General features: G+C 41.0%; 1 protein-coding gene and 1 long non-coding RNA gene across 3 annotated transcripts; one reads left to right on the top strand and one right to left on the bottom strand.

Annotated features, from left to right (window-relative positions):
* Positions 1 to 3,073: 3,073 nt before the first annotated feature.
* Positions 3,074 to 3,979, top strand: LOC126374893 (uncharacterized). 2 transcript variants are annotated; one of them, XM_050021668.1, is made up of 2 exons: positions 3,074 to 3,195; positions 3,680 to 3,979. In XM_050021668.1, exons 1-2 carry the CDS (start codon positions 3,113 to 3,115, stop codon positions 3,933 to 3,935), a joined length of 339 nt encoding a protein of 112 aa, XP_049877625.1. In that variant the 5' UTR covers positions 3,074 to 3,112; the 3' UTR covers positions 3,936 to 3,979. The 2 variants fall into 2 exon arrangements, with proteins under 2 accessions (XP_049877625.1, XP_049877626.1); XM_050021669.1 differs by having other exon boundaries at positions 3,079 to 3,195; positions 3,685 to 3,979.
* A 3,065-nt stretch (positions 3,980 to 7,044) lies between these two features.
* LOC126374911 (uncharacterized) lies at positions 7,045 to 15,248 on the bottom strand. Its single transcript, XR_007567514.1, has 3 exons — positions 15,133 to 15,248; positions 8,456 to 8,558; positions 7,045 to 7,199 (listed from the first exon to the last, which is right to left on the bottom strand). It is a non-coding gene; the product is annotated as an uncharacterized LOC126374911 (long non-coding RNA).
* Positions 15,249 to 20,148: the final 4,900 nt, after the last annotated feature.

Raw genomic sequence — 20,148 nt, 5'->3', positions numbered from 1 at the left:
CGCTGCTCCACTGCGGGTTGGTGGAGGTGTTTTTACGGGTAATAGCCGGGACCAACGGCTTAACGTGCCCTCCGAAACACGGAATCAACTTATTTTTTCAGACAATCAGGTGATACAAGCCTGTAAAGTCCTTACAAAACAAAGGACAGTCTCACAAAGTGAGTTAATCAGAATAAAACTTAAATACAAAGTCTTACGGTAGGATTGATACATACACACATACATAAACTCAAGCCTATTTCCCATTGGAGTAAGCATACGCTATGGAATTCCAGGTACTATTATAATATATTTTGCTACATATTTAGGATAGATGTAAATGTTAATATATTTAGTACAATGTTTTTATAAGCAAATAAATAATTTGAATGTTCGATGATCACGCCGACGTTAGACAATTACAGTGTTCCAAGTCTAAAGATAAACTAAGTTTAAAATAACAATACGCGCCGCAAAAGATGTGGACGGATTTTAATGGAAGTAATTGACAAGTCATAATAATAATTCTCTGAAGAATCTGCGATAAAGGCTGCGGCCGCGGGACTTCTTTTGTGACACGGACTATTTTTTTTTTAAGTTTGCATTTTACCACCATCCAGCCTGGTCTAAGGTGGAGCACGCAAACTGAAATAGTGCCTATTCACTGAAAAAAAAACTATATTTTAAACCTAGCATATCTTAAAGGATAACCATATATAGATCTTGAAAGATAGCACAGGGATAGATAGGCTAAAGTCTTCGTTTTGTAATAATACTGTTATTGCTATAAAGGGCAGTCACTGGCTCAGAACAAACGTATTACTAACCCATAATACGCACTCCAAAACACACCAGCTCCACGTAAAACGGTAGCCACGAGAAATATGAAATGAAATTATACCGAAACGAGTTTGTTAAGAGTTATCACTAAGGCATTCTTGTAGCGAACATTTTTATTTTCGTAAGGAAATTTCTCGGACCGCTACCTATGGGTTATGTCGTGAATAAATAAATTTAATATAACAGTAGTAGTGTACATCATTTTAAGTTTACGCGGTTATTATCATAATTAAAACACATAATAACGGGTTCTTACCGCGTTTAAAGTAGGGATATGAGACTCCCGATATTTCGACACTGTTGCAAGTGCCATGATCACGGTATGACTGATGAGATTAGAGTGAAGAGGGTAGATCCATAATTTCCTACAGGCAGACATATCTGTCTACCCTCTTTCTTTGCCGCTTGTTTATGTATTTGCTATCGGAATGTTCGGAACCATCTGAATACACGAATGACAGCTGACTGCTCTTTATTTGGCTAGGACAATGCAGGGTTGAGGGTTGATGCGGGATGATAACGATGCTGGTGGCGTGCCGGATGATGCAGGTGCGACGCAGTTGACTCCGACTCCCAGAAGGTGTAGGTAGGAAGCGTTCTGTCAAGGGTCACCAATTTGGCGGCGAGGGTGTGCTGCCCCCAAAGGATGTTTTCGTTTTCAGGGGTACCGAACAGAGTATAGTACCCCGCTAGCCACAAGTTGGTAGTGTGATAGTGTGTGGTAGTGTGCTCAGAATAGATCGTAATAAACCTGTAAAACATGATCCTGTCAATCCCATATATTTTGTTCCATAAACTATCTTTCTCGTTTGCAATTTGGCTAGGGCTCCTAGTTTAGTTGTGTTCACATACAAAGTGCTTGACTGTTTAGGAGCGAATACGAGGAGTAGTCCAAAACATCCAATTTGGCCTAAAACGTTTGTTCCAATCGTTTAAATCTGAGTTCTGAGTTGTCAACGTCTTCTGTCTCCATTTCACGACGTGGTTCGCTGCCGTGGTCTGCAGATAGAAGACTGGGAAGTATTGTACTTCTGGTAGAGGTGGGCAGGGACCTCTCGTCACTAGACTCCAGAAGCCTGAAAGAGAGAAGAACAATACTTAGGCTGGTATTAATAAACTAATCTCAGCTTCGAGACTGCTCTCAAGATCACGTCAATGTGACAGTTCTCATATAAAAACAGGGACTTGAGCATGGTCTTGAGGGCAGTCTCAACTGCGATTAGTTTATTAATACCACCGTTAGAATGAAGATATGTATACTTACTTTTCCTCCATACGGCTTACTTATGGTCTAACAGAAAGCTCGGTGACTTAGTTCAACGTGAGATATATGTACCTCTGACTACCTCGGTTGTAAGCTTATGTTATGTTACTTCTTATCGGAACACTTTCGAATTTTATTCAACAAAATATTAGATTTGATTAAATTTTAGAATTTAAACTTTGTGACACGCGCTGAATAACGGTATTATTTTTTTATTCCTAATCACAGCACAGGAATAATATACTTAGTCATCATTAACAATTTAAGAGCCACGCTCTTGTCGGTGCAGCATTTTCCATGCTACTTTTTTAGGGAAAATAGGGCAGTGGTTTCCCTCTTGCCTTCCGCCCCGCAGTACTCTGTCTGACGCAAGTGGGATGGTGCCCAGAGTAGTCTATTACAAAGCCATACTAGGACTCCTGTCCTCCGCCTCTGAATAGTACTGACAGTTACTGCTGCCCTCTATATACTTAGTACTTTCCTGAAAAACCTTCATATAAACTTTCGACGTATTTTGTGTACATTCTTAGGTATATTTATTAATATAAACAATGTTTTAAAAAACAGTAAACACTTAAATGAAAATGAAAAATGAAAATGAAAATTTTATTGGTAATATACTATTACAAGTCATTAATTAAGTAAATACAATAATTCAGAGTAGGTACGTTAAACGTACTTAATGAATCGACATGAATAAGACAAACAATATCAATACAATATCAATTAAATATAAAATCATCAAGTAATAATAATCGTAATCGAATATCATTCCATATAAATTAAAATTATTATAATACAATTACAAATTAGAAATAATCAATTAAAAAATGAAAAATCGTAAAATTGCTTCTCAAGAAGCCACGTTTTTATTCTGTTTTTAAATATGCAGGCAGAAGTTGCACTTCTCACGTCATCCGGTATTCGATTATAGACCTTAGGGCCTATTACGTAAACCGATTGTCCGGTTTTTCTCAGTCTGTGCGCTTGCGTCAGCAAGTCGGTACACTGAGCGTTACTGCGCAAAGCATGACTTTCATTTCTACCTTTTTTTGCGAACATGTTTATATTTTCGTGTACAAAGGTGACTATTTGCTGGATTACAATGCAAGGTAAGGGCATAATTTTATATTTTATGAAATATTCGCGCGCTGATACATCGCTGGGTATTCGCGCAATAGCGCGGACACCACGCTTCTGCATACGAAATATGCGTTCCCAGTCCGCTGCCCTACCCCATAGTTCAGTACCATACGTGATCAGAGAGTGCACGGTCGCGAAATAGCACGTTCTTACCACATCTCTCGACGCAGTTTTAGCGAGACGGCGCAAAGCGAAACAAGCTCGCCCCAGGCGCGTGCACCAGTCATCTATGTGCTCATCCCAACAAAGACCGCTGTCGATAGTAAAACCCAGTAACCGAGTGGACTCAACCTGTTGAAGGAATGTGCCGCCCACTGGGATCTGCAAAGGTTGCAGTTTGTGGCCGTTTAGCGAGAAACGCATGAAACAGGTCTTTTCCCTGTTTAAAGCCAAACCGTTTGCCGTCAACCATGTATGTATCTTAGTGACTACTGTAACCAGGCTTTGTTCCAGCTCAGACGGTGATGGAGCGGAAACCACAGCGGTCACATCGTCGGCGTACATAAAGATATCGGCCCCATCTACGGATACCGGCAAGTCGTTTAAGAGGATGCTGAAAAGAGTGTTGGACAGACACGAGCCTTGTGGCACGCCCATTGCAGTCTCCAGCTCTTCTGATGTGGTCTGCCCCCCGTCTCCTGAAACTACTTGTTTCCTGTTAGACATGAAGGAAGCTATAAGCGACAGAGCTGGACCCCGTATTCCGTAGTGTTCGAGCTTGTCCCTAATGAGCTCGTGATTAGCAGTATCGAACGCGCGGGACAGGTCGCAGCAGATGACGGCGACGTGGCGGGCGGCCTCGCGCGCGCTCAGCACGCGCCACACCACCTCCCGCACGAGGTCGGTGGTGGAGCGGCCGTGCCGGTACGCGTACTGCCTCTCCGATAGCACATCTCGCGGCACCCAGTACGACAACAACCTCGCGTTAAGGCCCACTTCAAATATTTTGCTAATCACTGGTATCAAGGAGATCGGTCGGTAGGATTTAATATTTGATTTATGTCCTTTCCCTTTGTACAGCGGTGAGATTTTTACTTTTTTGAGGGTTTCTGGGTAAATGCCCTGGCGAACACATAGGTTAAATAATCTGGCTAGTGCGATGCTAATGACGGGGCATACGTCTTTTAGGACGTTCGGTGACAATTCATATACGTCCGTACTACTTTTATGTGCGATTCGCCGTTGTAGTGTTGACAACACTTCTTGTGGAGTGAAGTACTTGAATCGCAGTGACGAGTCACTGGGCGGCAGCCCGCGCGTCAGCACGCCGGCGCAAGCGGCGCGGTCGGCCGGCGGGGCGCCGCATGCGCTTGCGGCGCTCACAAATTCGTAATTTATAGCGTTCACGGCTTCTGTTTTAGACTTAAAAGGCAAACCGTCACAGTCCCTGATAACGTCTGTAAAGTCCACACGATCCCGAACTTTACGCCCTAACTCGGTATTGACTACTAACCACATTTGCTTGCTTTTATTGCTAGAGTTTTTTATCATTTCTGAATAGTACCGCGTACGCTTTGCTGACAGCAATGACTCATAGCGGGTGGATAGCTCTGCGGTACGAGCCGCGATGTTCTCGTTATCGGGGAATTTTTCCTTTAGATCCAAACAGTCAAAAAGCAACAGTTTCATGTTGAGGACCTCACTGTCCACCCACGAGTTTTTGTTCGTTATGGATGGCAGTCGTTTTTTAGGAAAACAAATATCGAATTTGTTACCTAACAAAGTACAAATTGCACTGGCAAGCTTCTCACAGTCATACTCATGCCGCAAAACTATTTCATTCCAGTCAATAGATATTAATTCGAGAGCGAACTTGAGCTTGTTTGAATGTGTAAGTAATCTTTTTGGTGTTGTGGGTAATTGTGTCCGATTCCTATCGTAAACAAAGGTGAGTTTTTGCGCGGAGTGGTCGCTGAGTTTAGTATCAACATTAACGACTGACACACGGTCACCCTGGATGTTTGTATAAGCATGATCGAGTAATGATACGCAGTTTCCTTGCTTACGAGTTGGAAAATCCACATGTTGCGTAAAATTACTGGTTGATAGTATTTCTGCCAGCTTTTTCTTGTTCGAAGAAAATTGCAATAAGTTGATGTTAACATCACCCATTATAACAGAACAGCAAGACTCGTTATTCAATTTATCAAGTAATTTCTCAAATAACTGCAGATATTCGAGATCGTTAGTTAAGGGAGAGTGATATACTGCTATTATAAGCAAATCATGTTCGGTTAAATATAAACCGCAAACATCAAACAACTGTTCAACGGATAAGTCTTTGTACTCAGGTCTAGTAATGGCTTTAATTCCCGAACGTACGTAAATGCAACTTCCGCCGTGGATGATATTTGGGCGACAATATGAAGACAACAAGACATAGTTATTCAAAGTTACAGATGTCAGTTGATCGTCTCGAAGAAAATGCTCAGTGATGATCAACACGTCACACTGAAGTCGGTTATTCAATAGGACTTCCATTCGCCTAGTCTTCCCAGCCAGGCCGTTAATATTCTGATGGCATACGATCAGTCGATCAGTCACGCGTGGCGGCCGTGTGTCCGCGCTCGGTGTCGGGTGCGCTGGCGGCGGGGGCAGAGCGCCCGTGGTGGGAGCTGTGTGACGCGCGCCCCGCGCGTCGCGCGCTGTATCGAAACCACTCGCTAACTTCTACGCCGGCCGGCCAGTTATCCGGAGACATAGATTACATAGATACTTCTTTTTTACTTTACGTTCGCATTTTACACAATCGCGTGTGACCTATCATTACTTTACAAAGTTTAGAATGCACACGCAAGAAGTATTTATCTCAGAGCGAAGAAGCCATTTTATAACAAGTAAATAATAATCGCGTACGCACCAGTATCGGTACATTGTAGGTCCAATAATTCGCAGTAATCAGAGAAGTTCTTCAGTAAGGAGTCCTTCCGACCGCACACTGGACCCCATCTATGGAACAACCACAGATCAGAGAAAAAAGGGAGATTATTATTGTTGGAATGGGAAGGTATGATGCATGAAAAGGAACGTTTGGAGCGAGAAAGTATGAGACAGAGATAGAGACGGAAAGAGGAAGCGGAAGTGGGATTATTTTTGATTGATATAGAATAGATAAGATGGCGATTGGTTAGGGCATATCGTGAGTGTCAGAAAAAAGACGAATTAAATAGGTAAGAGTGTTTAATTAAAAAAGGAGGAGTCCCTTCCTACAATTTCATTGTTGCGTACAGGGTGGGAATTGGTTAAGAACTACCTCCTCGCGGTCCACCCTGGGCAACGGCTTAACCGGCTAAACTCGACTGAAATGGCTCACTGGACTGTTCCTTGCGAATCTCCCGGTGTTTTATCCTGCAAATACATCACAAGGGAGATATATGCCCTCAGCACTAATTTACACGAGTCCATGTCGCCTGTTGACTCACTTCGGCGTGTGAAGCGGCCGCACGAAGGCATTTCTGACTGGTTTAACACAAGCTGTAGTTATCCGCCTATAGGGAAAGGGGCGGCAAACGACAGACATAAAATTTATAGAACACACATTTTTTAAAAACCCTCCCAATTTTTTATATTGGCCAATAACCCGACAGAATTAAGTTGACAGCACACGTCAAATGTCTATTTTATTCGCCCGGGTTATTCATTAATTTCAAAATTAACATTTATGAATTATGTGTCCCTTTCCTTTTCGGCGGATAAGAAAATGACGGGTATAACTTAAAATAAAATTAGGAGGTGTCTGCAGGAATCGGGGCAATGGCATCAAGGGAAAGAAAAAAGCACTTTATGATTTACTTACAGTTTAAATGGCAATGGGCAACTGGTATAGAGGCACCGTGGATCCTTGGTGGGCAGTCTACTGGCGTTATGGTACCAGTATGCATGCGGCCAGTACGGCTCGTAGCCCGCGAAAGGATCATAATTAGAGTCGTTCACTTCCGTCTTATTCGGGTAGTAGTACTGCAGAGGCCAGTAACTGCAACGAGGATAAATAAAATATGAATGCATGGGATTAACTGTCTGAGAACTGATATTAGGCAACTAAATTACTCATCATCATCAGCCGTACGACGCCCACTGCTGGGCATAGGCCTCCTCCAAGGATCTCCACGACGATCGGTCCTGCGCTGCCCGCATCCAGCGGCTTCCCGCGACCTTCAAAAAACGGCCCCCAGTCCCCGGCAGCCCCGCTGTCCGTGGCTACGGTAGCGGCTACGGTAACGGCGGGGCAGGGGGTGCGAAGAATCTCCGGGCTGGATTCGGCTACCACCAACGGAGACGTGCCACTTACTATAGGTCTCGTGAGGAGGCTCGGTGTCGCTCAGCGGGCAATGGAATTACTCAATTGTATAAAAATTTATTTTTTTTTAAAGAACTTCTAGGGCCCTGTGCCGAGGTTTTTCTTGCAGCTTCTTTTCCCTGGCTATACAGGTTGTGAGAAGCTGCAGTAGTTTTAGGCGGATGAGACGTTCGTTATGTAAAAATTGACGATTCAAAATGTAACTATGTTACCTATTGAATAAAGATATTTTTGAATTTGAATTTTGAATTTGAAAACATCAGTCTATCATTATCTCCGGCTAAACACATTGGCATGCTTTTCTTCTTCATTTTTTTAACGTGACTTACCTATTGGTAGGTTTGGCGCACGGACAAATGGGGAGCGCTGAGGTCTCTCACCCGGTAAAACATTTAATACAACAGGCCTGAGGGTGCCCAGTTGGGCGCGAACTTCTACACACTGGTCTGCGGAACTAAGCACTACACGTTTTCTAACCTATTCAAGTTAGATGTTAAAAAAGTTTAAGTACCTAGATTTGTTTATCAGATTTCTTTGTAACTATTAAAGTAGGTACTTATACTTTGGCTTACTTACTGGCCGGAGTACGCACAGGACCGCGAAAAATGGAAAGAGGACGGGGAGGCCTTTGCCCAGCAGTGGTATCTTGTAGGCTAAATTAGATTAGACTTATACATTGGTAACAAATCGGGTCCTTTTTATTTCGAAAGATTTCACTGCCTGACCGCCTTCTAACCAGTACAGTGAAAACCAGCCCAATACACTTTAGGTCACATACCTCCGAAACGCAATTGCGTTCCTGATAATTCTCAGGAATGTGGGTTTCCTAACGAAGTTTTCCTGACAAACCACTTTTGCTCGTAGACTGTTTTATTGCTAAAGTAGCAACGTCTTCCAGGCAACTGTCTCGGTTATGCTGTTTGGATACTTACGTGTCAAATAAGCGTCGATCTTTAACTTGTATGTCTCCTCTATTTCCTATGTATTTGTCGATAAATCCTCTACTTTGTGCTTCTGATGTCAGCAACGAGTATGCTAGAAATTAACAAAATTACTTGTAGATTATTAAAAAGGGGTTAAAGAGTGGTAAGTATGTTAAATAAAGTGTCACTTCAGGACCCCAATTCCGTCCTCGCTCGCGTCTCATTTACCCACTACATATAATAATACATTTACTGCCTATATACGTCCCACTGCTGGGCACAGGCCTCCCCTCAATCAACCGGAGGGGGTATGGAGCATACTCCACCACGCTGCTCCACTGCGGGTTGATGGAGGTGTTTTTACGGCTAACAGCCGGGACCAACGGCTTAACGTGCCCTCCGAAGCACGGAATCATCTTACTTTTTCGGACAATCAGGTGATTCAAGCCTGAAAAGTCCTTACCAAACAAAGGACAGTCTCACAAAGTGATTTCGACAATGTCCCCATCGGGAATCGAACCCGGACCTCCAGATCGTGAGCCTAACGCTCTAACCACTAGACCACGGAGGCTGGTCTATTAATTATTTATTCCAAATATAATCCGTTCAGACGACGCCCTGAGCCGGAGTGCGCGCCAAACTGGACACCCTCAAAAGTAAGAGAGCCGGTTGGGAGCCCTCAGCGCTCACCATTTGGCCTGCGGAGTAGTTAATGCCATTTGCGGCAAATCTACAATAAGTCACATAAAAAAAAACTTTTCCATTTTTCATTTGGGCGTTAAGCTTGCTTGAAATGTGTCAGGATCGAAGCAAATGGAATTCTATAGTCTCTGCTTACCCCGGTGGGAAATAGGCGTGAGTTTTATGTATGTATGTATGTTAAGCTTGCACACGGGACATATACTTCCAGATACCCACGCCCGTTATCCCTGTTGTCCCTAACGGGATGAGCTATGTCACAATACTTCATAAACTGCCCCTCAATCAACCGGAGGGGGGTATGGAGCATACTCCACCACGCTGCTCCACTGCGGGTTGGTGGAGGTGTTTTTACGGCTAACAGCCGGGACCAACGGCTTAACGTGCCCTCCGAAGCACGGAATCATCTTACTTTTTCGGACAATCAGGTGATTCAAGCCTGAAAAGTCCTTACCAAACAAAGGACAGTCTCACAAAGTGATTTCGACCATGTCCCCATCGGGAATCGAACCCGGACCTCCAGGTCGTGAGCCTAACGCTCTAACCACTAGACCACGGAGGCTGTTTACAATACTTACTTAGAAGTATTCCTGCTGATACGCGAATAAAATTATGTCTAACAACGTACTTAGAATTCGTGTACGAAGCCATTTTTTTAATTTAAAATTATTTTAATTTTGTCTTCATTTTTATAATTTATTATTTTATGATAATTTATTGTGATAATTGTTATGAATATAAAGAAATTTGTATGTGAATAAGACTAATTATATCCACTGCAGTTTTGCACGACTTTTCCGTGTGTATATACTTTGAACCACTGAACTCATGTCTGCCCACGTGCTTAAAATCACGTGACTAAACTTGGCTTTTATAGACCAATAAATATTATTTCGAACTAGTAAAATTTCGCGGGTACGACTCTATAGATCAGAAGAAAAGAAAAGAAAAAGGAAAAATAATAATAATTTAAAAAAACACATCATCTCCATAGCGTTATCCACGTAATCGTTTGCACAGGGTAAGTTTACCTAACCTGCAGATTTAACAAGTCCGGTTAATAATAAAAAAAACTTTATAACAAAAAAATAAGGCACGTTAAGGCGTTGGTCCCCGCTGCATTAGCAGTTGTTAATAACCACCAATCCGCACTGGGCCCGCGTGATGGTTTAAGGCCCGATCTCCCTATCCATCCATAGGGAAGGCCCGTGCCCCAGCAGTGGGGACGTTAATGTGCTGATGATGACGATGATGACTAAAAAAGCGGATAATTATAATTGTCTATTATTATGCTTATCATAATATTAATTAAATGGCGCGTCGGGCCCGGAAATGTGCCTTCGTCTAAAATCCTTTAGGTCAACTAAAGTTAATAAGTTCTGTATTATGTCTGTTTACATAACAAATGTTTACAAACTTTTTATTATTATTATTTGTATGTCATTTCCATATCTCGGGCCTACGGAGTCCCGGACTTTTGGAAGTCGTGCGTGGGGCCGAAGCCAACACGTAGAGGCCCCTTAAGACAATTTAATCTAAATGTTGTGACACCTATTATTATGTACAATGAAAATCGAACCCGAAAACTTCAGATCGGGAGTCCAACGCTAACCTATGGACCACGGGGGCTATTTGAAACCACCTCGAAATATGTAGAGCGTGATCTGTTTGTGTTTGTGTGTGTGTGTGTGTGTATGAGATTATGACTTTTTTTTTGTTTTTTTTTTCACGTGACTTATTATAGTCTTGCCGCAAATGGCATTAACTACTTGGCCGGAGTGAGGTTCTGCGAGATAATGAATGATGTGTGAAATGTGTTATAGTTAAATTATCTAATATCTAACTTATATTTGTGTTTATATGTATTACTATGTCACGGCGCATCGGCGCTTTTGCACAGGCACTGCTGGGCACAGGCCTCCCTTAATCAACCGGAGGGGATATGGCGCATACTCCACCAAACTGCTCCAGTGCGTCTAAATGTGTGTAATAAAAAGTGAGTCTAATAAAAAGCACCTAAGAAATATTTGTAATGTACGTACAAAGTTAAAATAAATTTATATAGATGCCGGTTTTATTTTTCATTACGTTTTATTGATCAAGCGCACATTGTTTTTAATTGATAATCTGAACCACGCACAAACGACAACTTGTACCTATTGAAGAAAACATGATCAAAAATACAGTATGGTTGAGCATATTATTTACATGTAAGTAATGTACTTCTGTTACTCTATGATGTATTTTTATTTCCTACGCCACCGAAATGACACAAAAGTACATTCGGTGGCGCGATTATTTTTTTAAACGGCAAGTAAAACGTCGGCAATAGGCAATAACACACTGAGGGAATTTCCAGACCACGTTCTCCAAAAAAAATAAAGATGGCGCTGTATACTTCTAACATGATAGTTACCGATTTTCTCATTGCTCGGGTACATTGTTATTCAAAAACATAATGTAACAGAGGCATAATAATAATTTGTTTTTCTTGATATTTGGATCAGATATGTATAGAATTATTTTACTAAGTACTTAGTACATACCTACATTGCTTCTTTTTATTTTGATCAGAATAAAAATTAGTGGAAGATGTATTGTACCTGGTTGTAATGACAAGGGTCATTTATACCGAAAAACAAAGATAAAAGATGCATTATGTCTCTTCTCTTATCCATAAAATAAAAAGGTTAAACGAAAGTCAATTTGTACAGTGACATCTTCATTTTTTTTGTGGATCTTGGCCTGCAAAATTCGTCCTTGGAACATTTTTGTCAATGGAATCGTATTTAAAGCCAACACTTTATAAATGCACGAATAAAAATCGCCACCGGAATTACGTATGGGTACTTTCGGTGGCATACATTCCTCCAGTTTTAAATTTGTTTCTTTTTATTCTCTAACTAGTACATATCGAGTCGCAGTTCCATGTGGTGCAGTCGCAAGATGTCCAGAAGAGGGTGGTTCAAAGACAGGGGAGACCCACCAGACAGGCGTTCCTCTGGACCACTCCGTAAGGACAACTTATATTTTATTAAATAAGTCGCAGTCTCCGTGGGTATACAAAAAACTAGTTTTACACAGACACTACACATTGACGTTATAGTATACGCGCATCCATGTGTGTAACGTTTGACAGGACGCCCATATATAAAGTTGACCTTTGTGACGTAAACCTAGCTCAGCTGCTGGTGGGGAGCGGCGAGTTGCCGTTCTATGCGTAGTATTATTCCTTATTCTATGTCTCATATGTTAAAGCATTCTGTAGTAATCTGGAACAATCTGGAGGTCCGGGTTCGTTTTGTGATAAGAATATAATTGTAGATTTTACTTAGACTGACATAATACAGAACATACATACATAGATAAATTCACGCCTATTTTCCACCGGGGTAAGCAGAGGCTATGGAATTCCATTTGCGATCCTGACACACTTCTCTTGCATCCTCAACATTCATCAATCGTTTCACACACGCACGCCGGTTCAATTTAGATCGTACTGAACTACTGAACCTTTAATTTATTACATAATACTAATTTTAGGCGACCTAAAGGGTTTTTAGACGAAGGCCCGTTTCGTGATGAAACGTACGATCCTACAATAGGCTATGAACCGTATTGGGCCGAAGGCGGATGGGTAATAAATACCGGAGCCTGGGGGAAGAAAGCTGATCCTGCTTCTACCACGGGCGGACCCCTTTGCCCCGACATCGTATGTCCAGATATGTATGTCGAGTAAGTACATATATACTCATACATCTTTTCCAGATGATTTATACAGTGTCTTGGAAGCATTTTTTTCATACATACTTAAACCGTCTTAAACCTAAATAAAGATTCTATCTATCTATACTTACTAACATTTATAAAAGGGAAAGTATGTATGTGTGTCTGTCTGTTTGACACAAATTGACGTGGTTTTTAAGTGGAGATAGTTATTTTTTATTTATTTATTTTTACAGTTTTACATTCAGCCATTACAGTAAAAACAAATTCGACTGAAACAAACACATATAAGACATAACAATTATTATTATTTAACTTGAACAATAGCGAAATGCCACATCTGTTGAAGAGATGCCACATTTGTTGTTGTTGAGTTGAAGAGATGGAGTGACTTAGTGTGGTATTAATAAACGAATCTCAGCTGAGACTGCCCTCAAGATCATGCTCAAGTCCCTGTTTTTATATGAGAACTGTCACATTGACATGATCTTGAGGGCAGTCTCGAAGCTGAGATTAGTTTAATTAATGCCACGCTTAGCTACTTTTTGTCTTTTTCTAACTCCCACTTCCCTAAAATGGGGGTTGGAAGTTTGTATGCCGCACACCGCAATTTTCAAGGTATCTAGAAAGCTAAAAAAAATTGTGGACCGTTTTGTTTTTTAATTTTGCCCCCATCCCTTCAAAGAAGGGGTGAAACTTTTTAAGGATTTTTCGGAGTTTTTAAGGTAGGATACTAAAAGTTGTTAAGTACATTAGAAAAGGGAATCGTGTTCCCCCGAGGGCTAACATGCGTAACGTGATAAAATTTCACGGTAATTTTATCGATTATGACGATATATTTCTATCGTTTTGTCGATTGGTCCTAATATGCCAACCCAAACAACTCATGTTGTTCTGTCAAAATACGGACAAGGTCACGTGACACGCATGTTAAGAAAAAAACAAACGTATCGACTTCGACAAAATTTTTTGAATCGATCACGTTAGCCGTGCTTAGAAACAGATATTTTTTATTAGTTTTTTTCTTCAGATTTGGTAAGATATGCGGAGTGAACAAATACGATGAGAAGAAAACGTTCGATAATTATTGCAAGTTACTCGATGAAGACTGCATTGGAAGATATAGTTAGTATATTTTATTATCTCTCGTGGTGTGTCGCATGGTGTAGTGGTTCGAGCGTTAGGCTCAGCAATCGGGGATCGCCATCTTGGCTGCTTACGCGGTACGACAGAATCAGGTCGATGTTCGATTTGCTCCAATCTGAATCGGCTTCGTCTTAGCCGGTAGCCCTCCTGATCCGGGTTCGATTCCCGATGGGGACATCGTCGAAATCACTTTATGAGCCTATCCTTTTGTTTGGTAAGAACATTGAGGCTTGAATCACCTGATTGTTCTAAAAACTAAAATGATTCCGTGCTTCGTAGTACACGGAACACACGTCAACGTTAAGCTGTTGGTCCCGGCTAAAAAACACCTCCGCCAACCCGCAGTGGAGAAGCGTGGTGGTGTATACATATATGCTCCATACCACGTCCGGTTGATTGTGGGGAGGCATGTGCCCAGCTGGACGTCTATAGGCTGGTTATATCTTTTTATATATTAATTATTTCAGACCATAATTTTGAGTTAATATCAAGTTGAATTTTCCGTCAAAAGATTTAAGGCGTCACTCAACACCAGTATATATGTTAGTGAACATATATACTGGTGCTGATTCCACCACCATTTAATTTTATTTTAAGTTATACTTGTCATTTTCTTATCGGGTATTCGACCGTTATTCGACAGGCATAAAATTTACGGAATACACGTCAATTTTAGGCAGACATTTAAAAAACCCTCTCAAAATTGTATATCGTCCAATAACCCGATACAATTAAGTTGACAGCCAGACCTATTTTATTCGCCGAGTTATTCAATCATTTTAAAATAAACATCTGTCAATCATCCGTCCCCGTCCCCGAAAATGACAGGTATAACTTAAAATAAAATTAGAAGATGTCAGCAGGAATCGGGGCCACTTAATTACCTACTCGTAAATAAATTCATTGATTTAAAAGATGTGTTGCTGTTGCAGTTTCTTGTCATTTCTTCTCCTCAGCCATAACACCTTGCGAAATGTTACATTGACCTTCAACAAGTTTATTCATAATATTTACGTTGAATAAATGATTCTGATTCCTGAATTCCAGATTGGTTTATGGCATACAGAGGCAAATGTGATGAAGAGTACATATTCCAATTGTTCCCTGTGAAATACCTGCACTATACGCCCCGCAACCATATTATCAGCTTCTACGCGTCGACTGTCGATTCCACCAAATATATAACCTTCTTCACCTTTGACACCATGAGCACACGCCCGGGTCAAATAACCACAATAAACTGGGCAAATCAAATGGGCTAAGTAGGTACTGAAAGGGCACTTGTCACTTAGTTAACTCGAGTTAACAATATTCAAGAAATAAATCAAATCAATTTATTTGCGAGGACACATAGAATACAAAAAAGGTGGTAAAATAATTCAAATAACAATGTTGTGATGTGTTCGGCCTGCATGCAGGCGAACAAATATACATAAAGAAATAAAAAATAAAGAAATGATACATTGAAAAGAAAACTATTAAAAATATACAGGGTGTTAGTGACATCGTAACGAAAAAAAAAATGGAACGTCTATTTTATTGAACTAAAAACGATGGTGGGTGTTTTTCTTGTCGCAAATGTTTAATTAAGATTTTCAATTTTTACTGTGCCGCAATGTAAGTCGAACAACGCGCCACACAGACGCTAAACTTACGCGCGGCTACGTTACGCGTGTGAGATACGATGTTGATATCTAGGTAGGAGTTTTCATTCTCTTGTATTTAGATGCTTAGTAGTGGTTCAACGTTTAAAAATGTTGTTTGTTGAAGTAGAACACCTACTGCCACGATTTTTCACGCACGGTACCTACCTACCAGTTATTAAAACGTTCCTAACTTATTAACAATAAAAACTCTACTCTTGCCTTACCTTAATTGTTATTCCTTCGGATGAAGTACCTAGGTAGGTACCCTAGAACATGTCACGTCACGTAGGTATGCAACATCGCGTTTCCTCCGCGGTAGGTAGGTATCACACGCACTCACAAACACAACACCTTGCTCTTTAATAAACATCAACAATCTTCCATACTTTTGCGCAGTAAATGGTCTATGATCTATCATCATAGTCGACACTACTCATTTACAGAATGAAACAAACACTCACAAACACGAAAAAAATATCCTCGAAAAACATCACGCGATTCGGGTCAAGCTTAGTATTCGACTGAGCGGAAGCGCGCGGCGGCGGCGTTTGCGCAAAGCATCAAAGGCGCCGACTAAGGGCGCCGACGACGCACTGGCCGCGGCCACGAGAGAGAGAGAGAGTATGTTTATGGTGCAAGTGACAGAGAAAGAAATAGTATCTGTTCGTATGCCTACTTTATTGGCGAGCGTTGCCCTTGACCCGTGCGCCGGCTATTCACCTGCGCATAGCTGAAGTTGTAGATACGTTATTATTATTATTGATGACATTGATAAAATTTAATAATTAGTAATTTTTATTTGTTTATTTTAAATGTGCGTTCTATGCAGCTTAAAACACAATATGGGACTGAAAAAAAACTATTTTTTTTATGAATTTGGCGACAGGAAACTTCACTTGATACCTATCAACTCAAAGAAATACCTAGTATCTGTTCGTAATGCCTACTTTATTGGCGCGCGTTGCCCTTGATCCGTGAGGCTATTCACGTCCGAGTATCCATCAAGACAGATCAAACAAGCCCTAACTCGGAGGTCTTGCGTCCCAGGATCCTTTAATTATGTCTTAGAACCTTCTTGGCCTATGTGGTCCAGTGGTTGAGCGATGGGATGCGGAGGGTCCGGGTTTGTATTCCGGTGGGGACATATCACAAAAATCTGTTTATAAGGCCTTTGGTTGGGACGTTACCGGCTGATCACCTGATTGTCCGAAAGTAAAATGATCCGTGCTTCGGAAGGTACGTTAAGTCGTTGCTCCCGTCTACTAGGTACTTATGTAAGCACGTAGCCGTTACATGAATATTGTACACAGAACAGGATAGGTTTAATTAGTTCTTTACTGATGATTTAACAATGAGATTTAAAACTACGAATAACTTAGTACTTAGTACCTCGGTACGGTACCAACATGTAACAAGAAAAATAAGATCACTCCACTCGGACAATTTTTTTCTTTGAACATGCCGACATTGCCTACGCGGCGGAGTTGCCGAACTATCGATAGGTAGATTATCAATTGTTGAACTTGAAAATTGTCTAAACTATCGAAAGTAGTGATAGTACATTTAGATCGATACTAGCGATAGTACCGATAGGTCTTGCTTTGTAACAATAATGGGTATTGATCTAAAAGATTTATTTATTTATTTATTTTCGATTTTTGTGTAGCGAGGTTTTGCGTAGGTACTTACATACTAAGTTGGTGGATGGTTGACATAGTAGGTAACTAATTACCTAATCTGTGGTGGTTGTGTTAGTTGGTTGTTAGTTATTCTAATGACAACAAAGAATACAATTATTTACTGTTTCAACTGTTTTAGGTAGATAATGGCCCTGATTCCTATGAGTAAATGAATGAATAACCCGGTCGAATCAAAAAGGTATCTCGCTGGTAACTTAATTCTGTCGGTTGTTTTAGATTTCTGCTTAAAATTGACGTGTATTCCATAAATTTTATGCCTGTTGATTATCCGTCCATTTAAGAATAAGAATAAAATAAATTTATAATTTACGATAGACAGAGAAAGAAATAGGATCGGTTCGTAGTGCCTACTTTGTAGGCCGCGCCGCCGCCGCGCCGCCGCCGCCGCCGGCGTGCGGCGCGGGGCGCGCGGAGCGGGGCGTGCGGAGCGGGGCGCGCGGCGCGGTGCGTGTGGCCGTTGACCCGTTCGAGCAGCTGTTGTCTCCATTACATCGAAAATTTTCGATAATTTGTCATTATTGTTTTTTTTATTGAAATTTGGGTTCTATGCAGCTAAAAGCACAATATGGAATTGAAAATAATTAAAAACAAAACTCAAAATTTCATGAATTTTGCGACGGAAAATTCCACTAGATATTAACTCAGAATCATGGTCTGAATCATCCCTTTCAGTATTCGTTACGATGTCACTAACACCCGGTATTATAATAATATAAATATGAAATCATATTATTATTAAAAAAAATATATATTTTTATGTTCAAAATATTCCTTCAAGTTATTCTTGAACTTGTTTCCAGTCAGTATTTTCAATTCATTTGGCAGATCATTATATAATTCAATGCACATATTTGATGCATTTCTTTTAAGCATGTTGGTTGGAGTTAGTGGTTGATGTAGTCAATATCTCTGAAACCCTAAGCATAAAGTGGAAGTATGATGTTGCACCGTCCCGCACCACATTGTGTTAAATGTTTTCTTGCCACTGGTTGCCTGAAAGAAATTGCTTAGCAATAAGGCCGCCAGACTGTACTGTATCTTTCGTCCATGTGTGTAAAACTTTTTTTGTATGTTGTGTGCAATAAAGTATATTTGTATTTGTAAGGGCACAACCCGGACACTTTATACAAACAACCTCGTTTTACACAGACACCACACATTGACGTTATCGTCCACACGCATCTGTGTGCGTGACGTCTGACGCTCATATGAGGCTACATGTTCGTGGACAAGTGCCGTTTTAGTATTTATTCCTATCATTGCATGCTCAAAGTACGGACAAATACCTTTTTGGCAGAAAATGTTGTAAATAAGTGTTGCCCATCTACTTCGTCTATCATAGTGTGAGTTACTGTTGCGGTCCGCCTTTATTTTAACGTGGCGTGATTTGCCGCTGATGGCATTAACTACTTGGCCGGACAAATGGGGAGCGCTGAAGGCTCTCACTCGGTGTTACGGTCCGCTGGAGGTCCGTGTTGCTCCAAGTATGTGTGAGTTACCTGTGTATGAACTTATGAGGCAATGGAGAAATTGTCAATGCCGATTTGTTGTTATAGCTGTTTTTAAGTAGACACTACTGTTAATTGGAAATAAATTTACTTTATACCTTAATTATTTTTTATCCCGTTTTTTGTCAAAAACGGATCAGATCATTTTTTTACAGAAGCGACCGACTGACTGCCTCTTAGCTTCTGTACATACCCTTAGTATAAAATTACAGAACCTTTTTTTTTTTTTTTTTGACGTGACTTATTGTAGATTTGCCGCAGATGGCATTAACTACTTGGCCGGACAACGGTTGCAGAGGCGATGGGAGACATCGGCACGGCAACGCAGGACGGAAGAGGCGAGTCGCAGGGACTGTAACCTGGATCCTGGATCCGCCGGCGCGGTCGGGTTCAGCTGCTTGTCTTCCCGGACATGTCGTAAAAACCGACAGAGGGATTGTGTCCTCTAACATGATGGACTAATGTTATGGGCGATAGGCTGATCCCTTATCACCATAAGGTTTACATATCCAGCTTTCGACATCGTATCAACAGTGGCTGCAAGTTGTCTTTGATTACTTGTAGCTCTGCCCACCCCATTAGGGATTACGCGCGTGACTTTATGACTTTATGTATGGTTAAGTATAAAACACACTTTTATTATATCGTGCAATAAATATAAACAATTAAATATCATACATAACATATCAAATACCCAGGTAGCCGCGATGCCGCGCCGGTAGGATCAATTTCATATATTAAACTTGCTTCAAATAGTAAAACTTTTATTTCCCGAGAGTGTAGCAGCAGTTCTGATCTTGAACGACTGGGACGGTTCCAGTGTAGCGCGCCCATGTTCCTAATGGGAGCAACAAATATTTCCCTACGTCCACTTGGATCCGACTTCATTTCATTCATACGATACGATGGACTTTGGTCATAGAATAAGAAATAATACTACGTATAGAACGGCAACTCTCCGCTCCCCACCAGCGGCTGAGCTAGGTTCACCTCACCTCCCTCGGTCTTACTTTAGTCTTCAATCGTATGGCGTCAGACGTCACACACATATATGCGCGTGTGCGATAACATCTATATGTAGGTATAAAATGAGGTATTTTGTATGTAGTGTCCGGGGTGTGCTTAGGTGGAAGAAAAGGTGTGACTTTTTCTTATTCTTTAATCTATTTACTATGGTATCCATCAAGGAAGCCATACAATGGATTTAAGTGGACGGAGGGACAAACTCGCAACAAATTTTTGATACCATGTCTCAAGATTGATAAATCGTATGATAA

This window comes from Pectinophora gossypiella, chromosome 18, assembly GCF_024362695.1.
Source record: "Pectinophora gossypiella chromosome 18, ilPecGoss1.1, whole genome shotgun sequence".
Taxonomy (NCBI): Eukaryota; Metazoa; Arthropoda; class Insecta; order Lepidoptera; family Gelechiidae; genus Pectinophora; species Pectinophora gossypiella.
The sequence above is the reverse complement of the archived record's forward strand: the minus strand, read 5'-3'. Positions and strand labels throughout refer to the sequence as shown.

What these genes read in the sequence shown, in the direction of transcription:
- LOC126374893 (XM_050021668.1), top strand. Translation starts at nt 3,113, where the DNA reads ATGACTTTCATTTCTACCTTTTTTTGCGAACATGTTTATATTTTCGTG. An exon ending in TTGCTGGATTACAATGCAAG is followed by an intron (nt 3,196 to 3,679) that starts GTAAGGGCATAA and finishes GCTTTGTTCCAG; the next exon opens with CTCAGACGGTGATGGAGCGG.